The 21,924-nt window shown below is 48.0% G+C and overlaps 1 protein-coding gene across 3 annotated transcripts in view; it reads left to right on the top strand.

Annotated features, from left to right (window-relative positions):
• The window catches only part of RUNX1 (RUNX family transcription factor 1), a 349,984-nt gene extending 328,524 nt beyond the window's left edge, over positions 1-21,460 (top strand). For all 3 annotated transcript variants that reach the window (XM_073617184.1, XM_073617186.1, XM_073617183.1), the window contains 2 exons: positions 15,518-15,679; positions 19,967-21,460. In XM_073617184.1, the coding sequence (XP_073473285.1) occupies positions 15,518-15,679; positions 19,967-20,460 (656 nt within the window). In that variant the 3' untranslated portion in view covers positions 20,461-21,460. The remainder of the gene's footprint in view (positions 1-15,517; positions 15,680-19,966) is intronic.
• Positions 21,461-21,924: the final 464 nt, after the last annotated feature.

Genomic DNA, 21,924 nt, shown 5'->3' with positions numbered 1-21,924 from the left:
GCAGTCATAAGCCCAAGCCGCAGAACAGCCCACTTGCAGCTGTGACTCTGAGCGTCCAGTCAGAACGCACAAGGCCCGACAGGTGTGAGTGACAGGAAGATGGCGACAGATCCGCAGCTGCGCCTGCAGGCCCCGCGTCTATTATTGGCACCAACAGCCAGCAGCGAGCCCTGAGCGACAGAGAGGAAGCAGAAGCAGCCAGCAGATTCTCACTCAACAAACAGAGACTTAGTCACGGAACAGAAATTTCAGATAGAGCTCAGACGCTCTTTACTGGAAGGCCTCCTCGGATGAGGGGAAGGCTGAGAATGGCAGGCAAATTTTTCAGGGCACTGCTAACTTTATCCAAACTCCAACAAAACAAAAAATAAAACTGCAATAATGGAAAAAGCAGAATAATAAAATAACCAAATAAAAGCAAATACTTCATGTAGAATTCAATGGTAAAGCACCTAAAACTCAACACACAGGTGTGAACTGGCCCTGGCTTTTTAACAGTTTATATTGGAGTTATGAGTTAAGGTCAGCAAATTGTGTTTATCATCAAGGGAACTTGTGTCATGATTGGAACTTTACCCATTAACAATATTTCTAAAAATCGAGGTACCCTTCTGTACCCCGGGTAACCCCAAATTTCTGGTGTGCTGTGCGTATAGACCCAGACTTCCCCTCCTACTCCGCCATACTCCCTCCAGCTCTCCCACAGACCAGGGATGAATTCTCAGTGGCTGGTAATGAATGTGATTTTTGTAACATGAGGACATACCAGTCTCTGGTAATATGTATCACTCTCTGTATCTCATGTATCACTCTCTGGTGATATGTTGTGTACTCTGGTAACATGCAATACTCTGATGATATGTAGCACCCTAGGCAATATGTAGTCTGTGCAGTAGGATATAGATCTCTCTGATAGGATGTAGCACTTTCTGATAAGATGCAACATTCTCTGGTAAGATGTAGAACTCTTTGTTAATATGTAGCACTCTCTGATATGATGTAGCATCTTCTAGGTGATGTGTAGCCCCCTCTAGTAGGATAATCCAGTATGTAGCCAGCTCTGATAAGATTTAGTACTCTCTGATACGAATGAGCTCTTCCTGGTTAGATGTGGTAGTTGTGGTAGTAAGTAGCACTCTCTGGTAAGACATAGAGCTCTCTAGCAATATGTAGCACTCTCTGGTGATATGCAGTATTTTCTGGTAAAATGCAGCACTCTGGTGATAAATAGTATTGTAGTTAAGTAGTATTGTCTGGTGAGATGCAGCACTCTCTGGTGATATATAGTAATGTCTGGTGAAATGAAGCACTCTCTGGTGATATTTAGTATTGTCTGGTGAAAAGAAGCACTCTCTGGTGATATGTAGTATTGTTTGGTGAGATGCAGGATTCTCTGGTGATATATAGTAATGTCTGGTGAGATGCAGCACTCTCTGGTGATATGTAGTATTCTCTGGTGAGATGCTGCACTCTCTGGTGTTATATAGTAATGTCTGGTGGGATGCAGCACTCTCTGGTGCATGTCGTATTGTCTGGTGAGATGCAGCACTCTCTGGTGACATGTCGTATTGTCTGGTGAGATGTTGCACTCTCTGGGGATATGTAGTATTCTCCGGTGAGATGCAGCACTCTCTGGGGATATGTAGTATTGTCTGGTGAGATGCAGCACTCTCTGGGGATATGTAGTATTCTCCGGTGAGATGCAGCACTCTCTGGGGATACGTAGTATTCTCCGGTGGGATGCAGCACTCTCTGGGGATACATAGTATTCTCCGGTGGGATGCAGCACTCTCTGGTGATATGTAGTATTCTCCACTGGGATGCAGCACTCTCTGGGGATATGTAGTATTCTCCACTGGGATGCAGCACTCTCTGGGGATATGTAGTATTCTCCGGTGGGATGCAGCACTCTCTGGGGATATGTAGTATTCTCCAGTGGGATGCAGCACTGTCTGGTGATATGTAGTATTCTCCGGTGGGATGCAGCACTCTCTGGGGATATGTAGTATTCTCCGGTGAGATGCAGCACTCTGGTGGTGGTTCAGAAGTTTATGACAATGACTTACATGCCTATATGAGTGCCAGATGGCTTTAAAGTATTGTATCGAGGTATGGGAGGGGGGGGGGGGTATGCATATGTACTGTACAGTCCTCCTGTACCAGGCCTGGGACCCAACAGTTGGGCTCCTCTTGCACAAGTAAGGTAAAGTTCCCTGGGATCATCAGTACTGCAAAGGGACCGGGGTCCAGGGGGGCAGAGAGGGAACGCTTTATTTTCCACTGTGCTCAGGTGGAGTGCTCCTTATGCGCAAGTAAGGCAAAGTTCCCTGGGCCCATCAGATCCACAGAGGGAACGGGGTCAGAGCGGAGACTCTTTCTTTTCTACTGCGTTCAGGCGGAGTATTCCCTATGTGCAAGTAAGGTACAGTTCCCTGGGCCCATCAGTTTCGCAGAGGGAATAGGTGGGGCAGAGAGGGGATTCTTCTATCTTTTGGGTACCATACACAGGTACCCAAAACCATACCAAATGGGTATGTGGATCCCACCAGTTAACTGAAATGTCCAGCCTGTGAGGAAGTGGGAGTTAGCGGCCGCAGTTCAGGATACAGTTGTAGCGGCACCTGTTGAAGTGACTTGAACCCCCTGTTTGGTAGGCTGTACGAGGCCCCTTGATTTCCTTGGTGGTCCCTTTTGTACAATTGTTTGATTTTCTTATGATGGATAAATAGTCATTAAAAAAAAAAAATTGGCGAAAAACAAAAATTTCCAGCTCCGCAGATCAATTCTGTTGATCTGCGGAGCTGTTTTAGATGTTTCGTAGGAAACTGGAGTATCCAAGACATAGAAGAAGCCGGGACAGACTCAGTCCACCAGTTTCCACTAAAATCTGACTTTTGAGCGGACTGATCCTTAAAAACAGCAAATTTGCCCCGCGATGACTTACCGCGCTTCTCCTATTTCCTTTCTCAAGCGCGGCTGCTTTTACATCATCTCACATAACAGGGGATCATCATCCCTTGTAAGAAATCCGGTCGACCAAGTAAACAGATTTTTTTTTTTTTTTTTTTAAACTGTTTGTCTGGACAAGATAAGACAAAGTAAAAATGTGCCTGAATGAGCTGCACCACCCAGACGGAGAGAGGTATTCCAATAACCCAAACAGGAGAGGTCTGATGAGCACAGACAGTCTGCAGGCATGTGCCCAAGTTGCTGACGGTTGGCTTGGTACATCCTCGTCTGATTTATGTTGTGTGTGTGTGCTAAGCCTTAAATTGTTGAGTCTCTGGATGTCTGCGGCGGTATTACTGGATGGTTGCTGCATGTTTTCATCTCTGGGAGCTGGCGCTGATACCGGCTCTCTTGGCCTGGAATCCGTTCCAACCTCACACCTGTCTCACACAATGAAGCTCTTGTTAGGAGCGTCTCGCCTTGTGGCAGCTCAGGACGATTCTTGGGATTAGGAGGAATCACAGAGAAGGCTCTAATCCGGGCCCGAGCTGCCAAATGTCCAGGGACCATCCCGGGTCTGGAGGGCTGTACCTGAAAACTGGACTATTTTATAAAAAAAACTGACCGACCAGGTTGGAAATAACATTTTTTGTTTTTTGATAGAGATCACGGAGAAGGCTGTAATCAGGGCCCGAGCTGACAAATGTCCCAATTTACCAGAAATGGTCCCAGGCCTGGAGAGTAGTCCCTGGAAAAAGGGACTATCTTGTAAAACCAACCGACCAACTGGAATGATTGGGATGAGATTGGAGCACAGGCTGTAATCCAGACCGGAGCTACCAATTGTCCAGGGATGGTCCCAGGCCTGGAGGGTTGTTCCTGGAAGCAGGACTATTTTGTAAAACCAACCGACGAAGTTGGGAATAGAAAATTATACATTTTCTTTTATAGAGATCACAGTGATGGCTCCAAGACGGGCCAAAGCTGCCAGAAGTCCCAGTTTTCCAGGGACGGTCTCAGGCCTGAACGGCTGTTCCTGGAAACAGGACTATTTTGAACAACCAATCATCCAGATTGGGAATTACATTGTATACATCCCTCAGAATATTTGTGGTTGGTGGCCCACCCCCCTTATCATTGATTGGCCGAGCCCTGAAGCCACACAAGCTGTAGCTGCTTGCGTCTTTTGCTGGAAGGAGGGCACAGTACAGGGCAGGTAGGAGGGCACAAAGTATGGGGGGGGGCAGGAGGGCACAGTACAGGGCAGGTAGGAGGGCACAAAGTATGGAGGGGCAGGAGGGTACAGTATGGGGGGGCAGGAGGGCACAGTACGGAGGGCAGAGTACGGAGGGGCAGGAGGTCACCGTATGGGAGGACAGGAGGCCACAGTACAGGGGGCAGGAAGGCAGGAAGGCACAGTATAGAGGGGCAAGAGGGCACCGTATGGGGGGGGGCAGAGGGCACAGTATGGAGGGGCAGGAGGGCAACGTATGGGGGGAGGCAGAGGGCACAGTACGGAGGGGCAGGAGGGTACAGTATGGGGGGGCAGGAGGGCACAGTATGGGGGGCAGGTAGGCACAGTACGGAGGGCAGAGTACGGAGGGGCAGGAGGGCACCGTATGGGGGGACAGGAGGCCACAGCACAGGGGGCAGGAAGGCACAGTATAGAGGGGCAAGAGGGCACCGTATGGGGGGGGCGGAGGGCACAGTATGGAGGGGCAGGAGGGCAACGTATGGGGGGAGGCAGAGGGCACAGTACGGAGGGGCAGGAGAGCACCATACGGGTGCTGGAGACCACAGTACGGGGGGGGGCAGGAAGGCACAGTACAGAGGTGCAGGAGGACACAGTACGGAGGAGGGGCAGAAGGGCACCTACAGAGGGGGGGCACAGTACAGAGTGGCAGGATGGCACTGGAGGGGGTGGGCAGGAGGGCACAGTACTGAGGGACAGGAGGGCACAGTACGGGGGGGGCAGAAAGGTGCAGTACCTACAGGGGGGGGGCAGGAGGGCACATTACGGAGGAGGGCACATACAGGGGGGCAGGAGGGCACAGTACAGAGTGGCAGGATGGCACTGGAGGGGGTGGGCAGGAGGGCACAGTACTGAGGGACAGGAGGGCACAGTATGGGGGGGCAGAAAGTTGCAGTACCTACATGGGGGGCAGGAGGGCACAGTACGGAGGAGGGGGAGGAGGGCACCTACAGGGGGGGCAGGGGGGCACAGTACAGAGTGGCAGGATGGCACTGGAGGGGGTGGGCAGGAGGGCACAGTACTGAGGGACAGGAGGGCACAGTACAGGGGGGCAGAAAGGTGCAGTACCGAGGGGCAGGAGGGCACAGTATGGGGGGCAGGAGGGCACAGTACGGGGGAAGGAGGGCACAGTAGGGAGGGGCAGGGGGGCACAGTACGGAGGGGCAGGAGGACACAGTACGGCCCTGTATACAGCCTAGTGGGACCCAGGACAGTGCATGGGCTGACAAAAAGCAATTTGTAGTCACCATGGCGCCTGGGATTTGTCGGGTCCTGCATTAACTGTTAATGGCGCCCCCCGCATGGTGCTGGTGTGTTTTTAGAAAAGAGTCACGGCCTTCTCATGCGTTGGCCAGCCCATTGAAATAGCTGGTCTGCTCTACACGCGTCGTGCACCCATAGTGCGTCACCTTTTTTCTGGGGTCCTTCAGGCCGACCACGTTGGGGTCATCTTCTGCACCAATGGTTGGAGGCCTTTGTTGATGCAGAGAGCGATGACATCAGCGCCTTTCTCTGCCCTGTAGGTTCATGGCGGATGGCAAAGAATGTGCCTGTCCGCCTGTGCAGAGGGGCACACATACTTTTTTGCTGCTTTGATACATTGTTCTGTCTCTTCATGTGTTGTATAAAGTCCTCCAATAACACCGAATGGCTTCAGAGGACTCGGAATCTAGAGGAAGGGAGGGGGGGGGGGGACATGAGAGGGGACCACATGTGCCGTGACAGCTCCGAGCTCAGGGTCCCGTCACACGACAGCCGGAAACAGAAAGAAGAACAGAGAGCTGTAACAGAACTTCTTTTGTAATGCAGAAAAGGGAAGTATATTTCTGGCTCCGGCGTCCTGACAAACAAGAGAGTATTTTAGGGCAGCCAGAGGGAAGATCAACATTCAAATTTATTCCCTGTTCATGGTGGAAGAACGATCGTTACATGACGGGATCATTCATAGCGCCAACACGGGGGGGAACTCTTAAAGCTGAACTCCACCCTTCCCTTCTTGCACAGTTGTACCCGCTCCTCTCCTGAAATGGCCTTTTCTGATTTCACTGCACACTGTGAGCTTCTCACAGTGTGCATCAGAAGCTGCAGAAAGTCATATAGAGCCCACCTCATTTCCTGAATGGAGGACACTCAGCATCATTTAACCATTTTCTCCTCCAATTATCCCCCTGGTTAGCCTGGTTGGCCCCTCCCACAGCTCTGCTGTCTGCACAGGCTATGTATAGTGCAGTGATGATGTCACTGCTAACCTTACATAGTAATATCTGGGTTTGTAAAGACATTTGGTGCACAAAAAGTTGCTATTGAAGAATAAGTGAAAGGGCCCGCTCATACCATAGAAACGCAATCCGGATGCTTTTCTACTTATGCGTTTTTGACACGTTTTTGATGCATTCCGGTGCATGTTTCCCCTCCTTTTTTCTTCACCCCCCCCGAGAAAAACTTATTGGTAAAATATAGCCCAAAACAACATTCACCAACCACATTCTTCACCCTCAGGGTCAATTCACACCACACGCAGTCCAGTGCGTTTTTTTTTTTTTTTTTTCTGCATCAAAAACGCATGGAAAGTAAGTTATATGGTTTTTAATGGTATAGTTCACACCAGTGCTTGCAGTTCCAGAAAAAAAAAAAAAAAGTAGAACATGCTGCTATTTTCCTGCACTGGACTGTACTGGAACGCTGTAAAACGTGCCAAAAATGCAATGGAACACACATGTCCCTATTTAAGGTTGAAATCGCACCCCAAAATCGCCAAAAGTAGTACAGAAACGACTTTTTTGGGAATCGCTAAGTCGGTGTCGCACCGATGTGGATGGTGCCATTGCCGACAATAGTCGCCGATTTCGCATGCGATTCGACATGTAAAATTGCATGTCAAATCGCATCAGTGTGAAGCAGGGCTAAATGAAGATTTTTTTTGGGCCCGGTGTTGAGCTTTAAGAAACTGACGAGTTTCAGTTTCGGGTGAAGCGGGCCTTTAATGGTTGAAATCGCCAAAAGTAGCACAGAAACGACTTTTGAGAATCGATAAGTCGACGTTGCACCGATTCGGACGGTGCCATTGCTGACAATAGCCGCCGACTTGGCATGCGACTGGACATGTCCAGTCGCATGCCAAATCGCATCAGTGTGAAGCGGGGCTAAATGAACGTTTTTTTGTGCCTCGGAATTGAGCTTTAAGAAACTGACGGGTTTCAGTTTCGGGTGAAGCGGGCCTTTAATGGTTGAATTTGCGCCCGGCTTTCCATGCCCTTGAGAAGATCTTCAGCCGCGCACCGCGCTGGCATCACCTGCCCCATGCTGTATGTCTTCATCCCGTAGAAGAGCCCCCTCGGCTCGCCGCGTCCCCTCCGCGCCGGGTGCTCGGTGACAGTTTGCTCGTCTTTCATGTCATTACACGGCGGTGTACGGCGGATATCAATCCGGCATTCAAAGCTTCAGTGAGACAATCCGGCTTTTCTTTGTACACATGAAGGGGACCTGACTTCACCTTGTTAATCAAAGCCGTGCCCTAGAGGGAGCTTCCCAACCCCCCCCCCAAGGTGACCTCATCCCAGCCAGACTGAAGGATTCATCTGATACACGCCGGCTGACTTCTTCTTCCAGGCAGGAAACTGAACCCGCTCATCCTGAGATCATCATAGAGATCCGCATTTCCAGAAATACCCCCCCCCACCCCACCCCACCCAAATCTACAATTCACATCTACAATCTCATCCTGCTCTGTCCATGGGACACGTCATAAACCCAAAACCAAAAAATCTCATCTATTACAGATTACCATTCACTCCATGTGGTGGCTGCATTCGTTTTCTTTTTTCCTCTCTGTTTTCACCTGATGATCTGGTCAGTAACACATCTCCTGTATTAGAGCCCCTCGCTCCCCCCCCCCCACCCCCACTCTGGATGAAGGAGCACAGGAGGTGCAGCAGACAGCAGCATTGTCAGTCCGGGGGGTGAGGAGTGTTAGATGGACTAGCAGATTTAGATACACCAACAAAGTGAAGCCACACTCTAGATAACAATTTATAATCAGTTACAGCAGCAGTTTATTTTTCTTTTTGGGATAAGCACCCCTGTCAGTGGTATAAATGGTTTGTCTCAATCCTCTAACTCAGGGGTCTCCAAAGCAGTGGCGGCTGGTGTTTTTTTTTTTTTTTTGGGGGGGGGGGGGGGGGGGGGGCAACCACCCATTCCCCCCCCCCCCCCAGCGGCTGTTTGCCGGTCAGTCCGCCACTTACCCAATCACGGTGGGTGTCAGGCAGCGTGGTGCAGCGGCTCCGTGTCCTCCTCCATGGCGGCTTCCAGCTCCTCCCCTCCTCCTCCTCCTAGGCGTCCGACAGGATCGCCTGTACTTTCAGCCAATCGGGTGACTGGTGTCAAAACCCGCTTCCTGATTGGCCAGGAGGAGGATCAGTGTGACAACAGCGAATATTGATTCTCTGTTGTAACACACCTGGGTGGGATCGGAGCGCACTCTCTGCGACCTGAGCCCACCCTGTAATGAAGCCTATTAGAGCCTCTGGCTGTAATCGGTGCTTCAAAAAAAAAAAAAAACAGCCCCTCCACATTGGAATCCATGGTCCGGTGTCCTGAAAGGGGCTGGACGAATGGATAGGGGGAGGCGGCAATGGACAGGGGGGGCGGCGCCCGTGTGCCCCTAATGGACAGGACCTGCCCCTGCCCCAAACTACGGCCCTCCAGTTGTTCAGGAACTACAATTCCCATCATGCCTAGTCATGTCTGTAAATGTGAGAGTTTTATAATGCCTCATAGGACAAGTTGTAACTAACTGCTACATCTGCAGAACAGCTTGTTCAGTGTTAAGAAGAACAGACTTACCAGATGAAAATAAAAGGAAAGACAGACTAAAAAAAGAAAACTAATGCAGCCACCACATCTAATGATTGGTAAGCTGCAATCCAATAAATATCTGCTTTTGGGTTTAATTCTGTTTTAGAGATGGAGATTCATCTGCTTATATTTTGGCTTCCCTGGTTCATCCTCTCTCCTGCATAGAGAAGAACAGAGACCCAGTGATGACATCACATGTGGGCGGTCAGCCTGCCCGGAAAACGCCCACTCCTCCAGACTGACTTCCACCCATCAGGGCATTTTCATATTTGCATAACTCCTCCCAGGAGCCCGCCCACTGCTTACACTGCTTACATCAGGACTGGGGGCTCTGTAGAGGAGTACAGAGGAGGGTGCTATGTACGGAATCCTGCTGGCCCCTCCCACCAGCCATGGTCGGCCTGCATTGCATAGAGAAGAGCAGAGACCCAGTGATAGTGTTACCAAGTATAAAACAAGACATGTAATGAAAAAGGAAAGGTGTTTTTTTTTTTTAATATATAATAATTGTATCACTATGTTGATGAGTCCTCTGATCAACATACTAATGAAATTATTATAAAAAAACTTTCATTACATATCTTATTTTATACTTGGTAAAACCATCACTAGGTCTCTGCTCTTCTCTATGCAATGCAGGCAGATCATGGCTGGTGGGAGGGGCTGCAGGTAGCCCTAGGTAACCCCCACATGTGAGACTGAACCTTTGTGATTGAAAGACCTGAAATCCAATGAATGAAAGGGGCGGGACCTGGGACCGTGAGGCTGGGGAGGAAGGGGCTAGATCGGTGATGGGAAACCTTGGCACCCCAGATGTTTTGGAACTACATTTCCCATGATGCTCGTGCACTCTGCAATGTAGCTGAGCATCATGAGAAATGGAGTTCTAAAACATCTGGGGTGCCAAGGTTCGCCATCACTGGGCTAGATGATGCTGGATGTCCTCCGGCCTGCAAATGAGGCTTCTAATGCACACTGTGAGGAGCTCAGTGATTTGAGTACAGGAGAGGATCCTGTAGAACTGTGGAGCTCAGCTCTGTGTGGGCGGAGCTCAGCTGTATGTGGGCAGAGCAAAGCTCTGTGTGGGCGGGGCTCAGCTCTGTGTGGGCAGAGCTCAGCTCTGTGTGGTCGGGGCTCAGCTGTATGTGGGCAGAGCAAAGCTCTGTGTGGGCGGGGCTCAGCTGTATGTGGGCGGGGCTCAGCTGTATGTGGGCAGAGCTCAGCTCTGTGTGGGCGGAGCTCAGCTCTGTGTGGTCGGGGCTCAGCTGTATGTGGGCAGAGCAAAGCTCTGTGTGGGCGGGGCTCAGCTGTATGTGGGCGGGGCTCAGCTGTATGTGGGCAGAGCTCAGCTCTGTGTGGGCGGAGCTCAGCTCTGTGTGGTCGGGGCTCAGCTCTGTGTGGGCGGGGCTCAGCTCTATGTGGGCAGAGCTCAGCTCTGTGTGGGCGGAGCTCAGCTCTGTGTGGGCGGCGCTAAGCTCTATGTGGGTTTATATTGGGATTTCTGCTCTCCTGTTGTGTGATTGTAGATGTGATCCTACAATTGAGAGCTGCCTGTAGGGTGTCGCCTCTGAGAAGGGTGAATATTTTTGTCTGAACACCCTTTACCGGAATTGGGCGTGTCAGGAAATGCCAGGATGTGCCCGTTGCCATGCCACCTCGGTGTCTGGCTCACACCTGGTGGTGAGTAATAGGTGATGCGTGTTGGCAGAGCCCTGAGTCAGTGTTCTGTCAGCACATCAGACGTCGGCACAAAAACCATTTGATCATTTAGTCTTTTTGTAGTGCAGCAGCCGAGGAAAGTCCATTGGGCAGAACTGAACACATATTGACTCTCCGGACACAGTGACTGCTCCGTGTCATGAAGCGTAGAGGATCCGCACCGCCAGCAGGGGGACTCGTTCTGCTGCTTCCAGCGTCTCCTACAGGGAGTGTCCCTTCCACTGACTGCAGATACAGAAGAAGACACAAAGCAATGCGGCTCTGTGATCATTATTAGAGATCATGTCCTTCCTACATACAAGCAGTAGAAGCCTTTTGTACAGCAGAGCTCAGACGGAGGGACAAGGAGCCCATCAGTTGTACTGCAGTGCTCATATGCTAACAAGGAGCATGCTAATAGGAGAAGCAAGCAGAGTGACAAAGTGATTTCACTGTCCAATCACAGGCTGGGACTTGGAAGTGTTGCTCAACTGCAGCCAAAAAAAAAAAAAATCAGGTCTCCTGCCATGCCAGACTGTGCTGTGCTGCATGGCGGAGCTGTGTAAACGCTGGTGTTAGTGGGAGGAATAGTGCCCCATCACTGGTGTTAGTGGGAGGAATAGTGCCCCATCACTGGTGTCAGTGGGAGGAATAGTGCCCCATCATTGGTGTCAGTGGGAGGAATAGTGCCCCATCACTGGTGTCAGTGGGAGGAATAGTGCCCCATCGTTGGTGTCAGTGGGAGGAATAGTGCCCCATCATTGGTGTCAGTGGGAGGAATAGTGCCCCATCACTGGTGTCAGTGGGAGGAATAGTGCCCCATCTGTGTCAGTGGGAGGAATAGTGCCCCATCATTGGTGTCAGTGGGAGGAATAGTGCCCCATCACTGGTGTCAGTGGGAGGAATAGTGCCCCATCTGTGTCAGTGGGAGGAATAGTGCCCCATCACTGGTGTCAGTGGGAGGAATAGTGCCCCATCTGTGTCAGTGGGAGAAATAGTGCCCCATCGTTGGTGTCAGTGGGAGGAATAGTGCCCCATCACTGGTGTCAGTGGGAGGAATAGTGTCCCATCATTGGTGTCAGTGGGAGGAATTGTGCCCCATCATTGGTGTCAGTGGGAGGAATAGTGCCCCATCATTGGTGTCAGTGGGAGGAATTGTGCCCCATCGTTGGTGTCAGTGGGAGGAATAGTGCCCCATCTTGGTGTCAGTGGGAGGAATAGTGCCCCATCACTGGTGTCAGTGGGAGGAATAGTGCCCCATCATTGGTGTCAGTGGGAGGAATTGTGCCCCATCGTTGGTGTCAGTGGGAGGAATTGTGCCCCATCTTGGTGTCAGTGGGAGGAATTGTGCCCCATTGTTGGTGTCAGTGGGAGGAATAGTGCCCCATCACTGGTGTCAGTGGGAGGAATAGTGCCCCATCTGTGTCAGTGGGAGGAATAGTGCCCCATCATTGGTGTCAGTGGGAGGAATAGTGCCCCATCACTGGTGTCAGTGGGAGGGACAGTGCCCCATCATTGGTGTCAGTGGGAGGAATTGTGCCCCATTGTTGGTGTCAGTGGGAGGAATAGTGCCCCATCATTGGTGTCAGTGGGAGGAATTGTGCCCCATTGTTGGTGTCAGTGGGAGGAATTGTGCCCCATCATTGGTGTCAGCATGCTGGAAAATGTAGGTGTTGCCCACAATGGGGCACAAAGTAGTATGGGAAGTGACCCCAAAACAAAAGAGAACAGCGGATCGCTGGGCGATGGTCCCTTTAACAGAACATGTAGCCCTTCACTTCCTGTGGCCCCCATGGTGTCACTCGTCTCCTCTCTCTTCTGCTTACCCTCCAGCAGGAAGTTTCATATCCTCAAATCACACGTTGAGCTCCTCACCTGAAACCACCTACTTCCTATCAGACGACTTTTGTTTCTTCTTGCAGCAAAAAATATTAATATACTAATAATAATAAAAGCGCCTCTGACGCCGGCGTGGTCCTTCTGTCTGCCGGTTTCTCAGGTCAGATCCATAGGACTAGCGCCGGCCACAAATGTAGCAATCCGATCGCTCCATCCCAAATTGAATTCAATCTTCAGGTATTTTGTATTTTAGTTTTGGATATAAAAAAAAAAGTATAAAATTTCTGACAGTTTTTTTTTTCCTCTGACCCCAGTGTGGAGATTTTCATTCACTTCCTGTCCCTGTGACACCGATATATGAAACGGGATGTGTGGGTGTCTCCTGGGGAAAGGAAAGCAATGACATAAATTGTCAGGAGGTTGATCGCTTCCCCCAGTTTACAAAAAATGCTTTTTTTTTTATTCCTGTGACAACAGTGGGGAGATCTTCCCTCACTTCCTGTCCCTGGAGTCATAGAGAAGCACATAGACCCAGTGATCACATATAAGGCATGCAATGAGAAGGTTTGATGGGAATCCTCCATATTCTGCCCTCTGCCCAGCGCTCCAGGCCACAGACATGATTATCCCAGCTGTTTGGAAGGATCAGTGAGCTGTTGGCGGACATGAAAGCAGCGGGGATTGTGCAATGCTCAGATTCTGGGATTTGTACTGGTGAGTAATGGAACTCGGAATTGTGTCCTGAGGTCAGCATTGCTATTCATCACCTACTGAGGGTGTCAGAGCCCAGCACTGTGTGGGAAACCCTCCCAGCACTGGCTGGAGTAGAGTTTCCTTTATGGAACAAAATGACTCCTCTACACCTGCAGGTGGCGCTCTCCACTACTTCATCTGCATGGCATTGCTGCCATCTAGTGGCAGAAAAGAAATATGACAGCTTAACAGTTCTTACAATGGTAAAGAGCACATGCCATGTCATAAGGTGAGGAGGTGATACTGCCATCTCTTAGATGCCTATTTTTTTTTTGCTGCTAAATAGGGGTCTTGAATAGAAATACTGCACCAAACGAATAGCTCTTGGTTGTAGTGCAGTCCTATTCGTTTGAATGGGTCACGATTGGTGGCTGTACTGTTACTGTAAAAAAACTTTGCCGCACCACTGCCCATTTTAACAGGGTATTCTTTAACCCCCCCATACGTCCACTTTAAGCCTACCACATCAGCTGTACAGGGTGGTACATGTGCTGCATCCATTGCGTCCAACTTGGCGTGTCCACTCTGTTAAGTGGCACAGCCACAGCCTATCAGATTCATCCATTGAGGTCAATGGGACCACGCTGCAACTGCGATCCAAAAGCGATGGTATTTCAACACAAAAACTCCATTGACCCTGAAAAACACACATATAGGAGGTGGTAGGATCACCTCATGGAAGCCCCCACTCTACCCCTCTCTGAAAAGCAATCCACTCCAGATTTTTTTTTTTTTTTTTTTCAGGGGGTGATAGAGACTGCTGCCCGTGTGAAAGGGGCCCCCAAAGGCTATATTTACCTTGTGAATAAAATGAACTTTGCAGTCCAGGGGTCCCAGGAGCTTCAGATGTGGAGTTTTGAAAACTATTAATGTAATTGTCATACTTGGAAGCTATTTGCGGCACCCTTGAAGCCTGGCGGAAAAACGCTCATACTGTTGGCATTCCTCCATCCCGGGTAGCTCCTAACATGTGGTATCCATTGAGCGTTAGCCCCCAGCATCACAGGAGCGAGGGAACTCCCCCCATTCAGAAGCCGCGTGTGCGCAGTGATCTCCCTCACTCACGCCCGTGTGGCAGCAGTGGTGTTGCATCAGATATGTATTCACAATGGCCGTGAATACACTGAATTTGTAACATGAATCCGGACATTGATAGACTGGGTGGACACATATTATTATTTTTTTAATTGCTCAACTGCTACAGTTCTAAGCTGTCTCCTTTATAAGGAATATGCTGAAAATGCAGTTTGCCTGACTGTCACCCTTATCCTCTGGTTTCACTGATCCAGAACAAACCTACAGCGAGTAAGTCAGTGCAAAGCCAGGACTCCTGATCTGCATGTTGGTTCCAGATCAGATTTGAAACCAGGGAATCCGCATGGCACCTGGCCGGGCGACTGGCTTTTGCCAAAGGAGATCTAGCCAGAGATTTGTAAAGTTTCCTGTCCTAGTGATCTCTAGATTGTGGATAAGCCAGGTGACATATTTATAGCATGGTGAATCTGATTTTCAGACAACATTCCCTGCAGGGGAATCTTCCAGGTCCATGTGTTTTTAATGGCAGGCACTGATTCTTTGTGAACCAATGCCAAAACTATGGGTGCTGCTAAAGGTTTAGACAGGTCCTCTTCTATCATCAGCCGCTGGGAGCGCAGGTGGGGGTGGAGCTCACCTCAACTCCATACATACCCATGCGGAAAAAAAAAGATTCCCGTAAGCCGCACATCACAAAACCTGTATGTAGAAAGTGAAAACAACCTCAGCCTGTGTTCCATTCAGGCCACCCTCAAATGTGTTTCACCTCGCCCGCAGGGCTTAATCAGGGGGATGACTGTGGGCGTGACGAAACATGTTGGGGTGTGTGGCCTAGATGGAGCCAGGGCTGAGGCTGTTACAAAGTTTTTTATCGTGATGTGCGGCTTATAGGACTCTTTTTTTCCCGCATAGGTATTGATTCTCCACCAGGGAATGTCACATTCACTGCTTTATATATAGTCCCCAGTATTTGGACTGCAGCATAAATGGGTGTCAGGTGTGTGAAGTGTATTTCTCAGGTGTGTGTGGCTGTCATCCTCCTCCTGAGCCTGGTAAAGTGTCAGCAACCCCAACACAGCGCCATCCCCTCTCTTCCATCCCTATAACCCGGCTTGTTTGCTTTTCTTCCCGCAGATACCAGACAAGTGCAGACATCTCCTTCCTGGTCCTATGACCAGTCCTACCAGTCCCTTGGATACATCGCCGCCCCGTCCGTCCACCCAGCTACACCCATCTCACCGGGACGAGCCAGCGGCATGTCTTCGCTCAGCGCAGAGATCTCAAGCCGATTATCAGGTAAGATCTCGGGATTACCATACTCTGCTGAAAGGGGTAAAAAAATCACAGCCAGGTAGACAGCATTTTCAAAAAGGAGAGCTCAGCGTCCTCATCAGTTCTGCCTATCAGTGCCCATCAGTGCTGCCCATCAGTGCCTCCTCATCAGTGCTGGGCATCAGTGCTGGCTATCAGTGCCCATCAGTGCTGCCCATCAGTGCCTCCTCATCAGTGCTGGGCATCAGTGCTGCCTATCAGTGCCCACCGGTGCTGGCCATCAGTGCCTCCTGATCAGTGCTGCCTATCACTGCCCATCAGTGCTGCCTATCAGTGCCCATCAGTGCTGCCCATCAGTGCCTCCTCATCAGTGCTGCCTATCAGTGCACATCAGTGCTGGGCATCAGTGCCTCCTCCTCAGTGCTGCCTATCAGTGCCCATCAGTGCTGCCTATCAGTGCACTTAAAATGCTGTGAGTAATGCTCTTAGCTCATTTTCCCAGAAATAAGTAAAACTATAAGATGCACTTTTTTGTTTCCTTCCTTTCCAAACACAGGACATGTACCCAATAAAAAGAATGTCTGCACTGCATGTAAAATAAATGTAAAAGACATATTGAAATTTATTTTAAAATGCACACCAGCACAGAGGCTCAGTATAAATGCCACCTTGAGTGCCCCACCTACTGGTTACAGATGGGAAATCTGTTGAACTCACATCCAAGCCTTGTGACCTCAGTCTTCATTGTGGATCTCCTGAAATCTCTGACTACAATCTCTGACAGAAGAACACAGGCTGAATAAGCCTCCTTATTAGACAGACGGCACACCTCGTCTGGGCTGTGTGTCTTACCTGGGGCTTGTTTGTGTTCTGCAACCTGCGCTGTGTACAGCTGCCAAGAGATGCCTTGACAGGCCGCTTCCATTAGTGCCGTTCTGATGACTCCATTAAGAGGGAGGTTTATCAGTTCACAAAATCTTTTCACTCTTCCAAGAACTCCGCACTGAAGCTCCTGCATTGGCTTTGTCGCTGGTCCGCGTCTCACCACAGTGGCTGCATTTATGTAACTCAGCGAGGCAGACAGGGATGAAGTAATTACTGTTTGTCTTAACAATTCGTCTGCTGAATATTTGCTGTTCATGAAAGAGATCCGAGGCCATGGGAAGGTGTCAGGTGAAATGATAGGTCTCCTCCCGGAGATTATTAAAGGGATGACATATGGATAGAGTCACCAGATTATGTTACATTTGATTATGTATTGATTATACACAGCTAGTTAAAGTTATAAATGGACACCTAAAATATATATACGGGGGTCTCCCTTTCCTTCCATATATATATTGTATATGTACACTATATTGCCAAAAGTATTGAGACGCCTGCTTTTACACACACATGAACTTTAATGACATCCCAGTCTTAGTCCGTAGGGTTCAATATTGAGTTGGCCCTGCTATAACAGCTTCAACTCTTCTGGGAAGGCTGTCCACAAGGTTTAGGAGTGTGTCTATGGGAATGTTTGACCATTCTTCCAGAAGTACATTTGTGAGGTTAGGCCTGGCTCGCAGTCTCCGCTCTAATTCATCCCAAAGGTGTTCTATCGTGTTGAGGCCAGGACTCTGTGCAGGCCAGTCAAGTTCCTTCACCCCAAACTCGCTCATCCATGACTTTGCTTTGTGCACTGGTCCAAATCATTTGGTGGAGGGGGGATTATGGTGTGGAGTTGTTTTTCAGGGGTTGGACTTGGCCCCTTAGTTTCGGTGAAGGGAACTCTTAAGGTGTCAGCATACCAAGACATTTTGGACAATTTCATGCTCCCAACTTTGTGGGAACAGTTTGGGGATGGCCCCTCCCTGTTCCAACATGACTGCGCACCAGTGCACAAAGCAAGGTCCATAAAGACATGGATGAGCAAGTTTGGGGTGGAGGAACTTGACTGGCCTGCACAGAATCCTGACCTCAACCCCATAGAACACCTTTGGGATGAATTAGAGCGGAGACTGCGAGCCAGACCTTCTCGTCCAACATCAGTGCCTGACCTCACAAATGCGCTTCTGGAAGAATGGTCAATCATTCCCATAGACACACTCCTAAACCTTGTGGACAGCCTTCACTGAAGAGTTGAAGCTGTTATAGCTGCAAAGGCTATACTTTTGATTATATATATATATATATATATATATATATATATATATATATATATATTTATTGTTTTACATCCTTATTTAGCCAATCATGTGATCCACATACTCCGGCCTGGCCAAGTTCCTGACCAAGCCTTTCTCTTCTGCAGTTAGGCAGTACAGTTTGGTCAAGGACCTGCCCCAGCCTGTGATTATACAGTGATGGAGAAGCATTCCTTTACATTTATTACATGTTCTTCATTATTATTTTGTGTATTATTTCATGTTTGTATTAATGCCAACAGTAGGTTAAAACGTATCTAAAGCAAAAACGCTTTTTTTTTTTTAACACATTATGGTTGATTTTACTAAAGGCAGATAGACTGTGAACTTTGCAAAGAGCAATTGCTCCAGAGCTTAGCAAATGAGCAAAAGCTCTGCTGACTTCCATCATCCAATCATGTGCCAGCAAAAATGCTGTTTTTTTTTTTTATTTTCCTTAATTGGCTATCCTTTGAAAAGTGAAGCTTTACCTCACTTGCTAATCTCTGGAGCATCTGCACTTGCAGAGTGCACAGTCTATTTGCATTTAATTAATCCACCCCATTAGTTATGAGGTTACACCCCACTCACACCTGGGCGTTTTGGGATTGCGGAAAAACCTGCCCGCATTCTCAAAATGAACTACAGTCACAAAACGCAGGTTCAGTTGCCATTATTTTCAATGGCACCTAAAACGCGGTGTGGTTTTGCCTTGATTGTCCTGCGATTTATTGCGCGGCAGTCATGGCAAATCGCATCGCATGAAGCTTGTTGCCCAAAAGAACCTCCTGCCCCTTTTTGGCCGACAAGCTTCACGCGATGTGATTTATCGTGTGACAAATCACATGACGATCTTGGCAGAACCGCATCCCATTTTAGGTGCCATTGAAAAAAAACGGCACCTGAACCAGTGTGTTGCGATTGTAGCGTGTTTTGAGATAGTGTGCTAAATCACAGTAATTCTACCACAATCCCATAACGGCTAGGTGTGATGTGATGAAAATGAATGGGCTGATATCGCACTGCACAGAACTGCGTGTAAAACACACAAGAACACACAGGGTGTTCCTGTGTGATTCACATGCAGTTCCTAGTGTGAATGGGCCCTTATAGTGGAACTTTACTACGCACGAGCAGCCTCCCTCCAACCCCTCCTCTGCATTGCCATTTTCTTTTTAAAATAACGCATGCACTGATGTGCCACCTGACCCCTCTTTGGAAGTAGACATAGACCAGTGGTGCTTTTGCACACGCACAATGGGGTTTGCATGCACACATTGTATAAGAGAGGGGCGAAATAGGAAAACCTTGATTTAGTAAGTTAAGTTATGCCTTAAAAGTGAAAGAAGGTCCAACATTTTGAGTTGTCACCTAAAGAGCAATAAAGGGGAAATTTACTTATGGGGACACCTGTTCCTGTAAGAACATATTTCCTCCCATTTTCAGTTGTGTCTACATAACAAGAAGTTACACAGGAGATGATGGAAGGGATGCAGATGACAAAAAAAACAAATTCAAAGTGTTCAGTTAAGACAACCATTGTTTCATAGAATGTGGCTGCTCTTGTTTTAAACTTTCCTGCCCCTTGAAGAAAGAAGGATTCAGCAGGATACTGAACAACGCTTTTTTAATCCAAAAAATTACAGGTAATACAGGGTACCAAGGATGTTAAGGCGTTTCACACAACATAGTGCTTAATCCTATATTAAGCACTATGTTGTGTGAAACGCATTAACATCATATGTTATGATTAAGCACTATGTTGTGTGAAACGCGGTTAAAATCATATGTTATGATTAACCATAATGTGTGAAACACGTTTACATCATATGTTATGATTAAGCACTATGTTGTGCGAAACGCGTTAACATCATATTTTGTGATTAAGCACTATGTTGTGTGAAACGCGTTAACTACCTTGGAATCCTGTGCTGTATTACCTGTAATTTTTTGGATTAAAGAAGCATTGTTCAGTATCCTGTTGCTGTGTGCGGCTGTCTCCTTCTATCTTCTTGGTTGGTGAGCCAGGCCAGTACCAGCCAGAAGGGATCAGTGACAGGATTGGCTGTTCTTGCTCACCTGGAGTGGTGTTTCCCCTATATTTGTTACCTGCCCCTTATCTGTATATTTTTTTGTTTCCAATCAGGAGCTTCGGACCTGACGGCGTTTAGCGACCCCCGAGTCGGAATCGATCGCCAATTCTCCGGCCTGCCGTCCATTTCAGACCCCCGCATGCACTATCCTGGAGCGTTCACGTACGCCCCAACTCCAGTAAGTTCAGGAATTGGTATCGGCATGTCAGCCATGAACACTGCTACGAGGTACCACACCTACTTACCACCGCCCTACCCAGGATCTTCTCAGGCTCAAGGTGGACCTTTCCAGACCAGCTCCCCTTCGTACCATCTCTATTACGGAACACCGGCTGGATCATACCAATTCTCCATGATGTCGGGGGGAGACAGGTCACCTCCTCGCATCCTTCCTCCTTGCACTAACGCTTCCACGGGGTCGGCTCTCTTAAACCCAAACCTCCCGAACCAAAACGACGTGGTGGAAACGGAAGGAAGCCACAGCAACTCGCCAACCAACATGGGCACCACGGCACGTCTGGAGGAAGCGGTCTGGCGGCCATATTAAGAAAAAATAAGGCGTCAACGGTGTGACATTTACATGTGAAATCTCTTTAGTGCCAGGAGATACTGAAGAGTCTATAAAACTATGAACTGAGGATAGACCTGATCTCAGAATGCTGTGAAATCCTGGCAAAGAAATACAATTATTTAATACGTCTATCTCATTTTTTTTTTTTCGGCAGTACAGCTGAATGATATGACTTTGCGGAAATGGACAGTTTTATTGTGCAGAGTTTGGAAAGACCGTCAACTATCTGATCTCACCTGGTCATCCAAATGTATTTTTTAATTTTATTTCTATTTTTTTTTTTTTTATTTAATACCTGGACGGAAAAAAAAAAAAAAAAAGAAGATTTAAAGGCTGGGAATCTCACCCTAAATTATTTGAACAGCTTATGTTTTTTTTTTTTTTTTTTATGTTTTTCAAAAAAAGCTTTCCATGCTTCTGTTACATTGTACACACAAACTCTTTGTAAAAAAAAAAAAAAAAAAAAAAAAAAAGCCCATTTCTTTGTTTTACCTTTTTGGCACCTTAAGCCTTTTTTGTGCTTTCTTCTATTGCTTTCAGGTATAATTTACATTTTTTTACATATGTTTTGCATCGTCTTTTTTTAAAGTTTTTAATTGTTAATTTTGGGCAATGATATGCAATTATTTGGATAATAGTGCCCCCTTGAGGAGTGGCTGTTTTATTTAAATATGTATTGTATTCAGGGTTGTTCGTTTCCTTGTATTATCCCAGATGTACAAGAAAATTGTTTACATATTTTTGCGTGATGGGAAAATTATCTGTCCTGAATTTGTCATATTTTTGTTCCCTCAGAAGGCAGTGCTAAGACTGAATAATTAAAATAGCCTGACCTGTGCAAAACAAATTGTGCATAATGGGGTAACAAACAGTGTGAGGAGTTGGAGGTTAGAGCAGGGATATCAATACCCAAATTATTATTTTTATTTTGTTTCCAGATAAAACAGACACTGATCGCCTTATTTATTAAAGCAGCGCCAGCAACAGCAAAGTTAAACAAATTGCAGTAACCAAATGTAGCCAATCAAATTGCAGCTTACAGCAGTCACATTAGACTGTGGCTTCCTGGATTCTGCTTGTCTTTACTGTTGTTTGCAATATTCAGTACGTTGAAGGGCCGAAGAATTTTTAAGGAACAAATTACAAGGAAGCTCCTTGTGTAGCCACCTTGTAAGCAACCATATGAGTCCTTGGTGGACATGAACCATACCCCTTAAATAAAAAAAAGTCCAAGCCTAAGCAACATAAACTGCAAACAATTTAAAGGGATTCTAAAGAATCAGTAGATCCAGAGATTTAGTTGGCTGAATTTATATCCACCTTTTGACTTGACCAGTAAAGGACTACCTTGGTCCCACCTGCTTATGCCTACTAAGCTTCACTGTTGGTCCCTTAAAGAACATTGGGGGGACACAGAAGGTGGTAAGGGGCTCTGTAGCA

Source organism: Aquarana catesbeiana, linkage group LG02 (assembly GCF_042186555.1).
Source record: "Aquarana catesbeiana isolate 2022-GZ linkage group LG02, ASM4218655v1, whole genome shotgun sequence".
NCBI classification, from domain to species: domain Eukaryota; kingdom Metazoa; phylum Chordata; class Amphibia; order Anura; family Ranidae; genus Aquarana; species Aquarana catesbeiana.
Note: the sequence above shows the minus strand (reverse complement) of the source record. Positions and strands in the feature narration are given on the sequence as shown.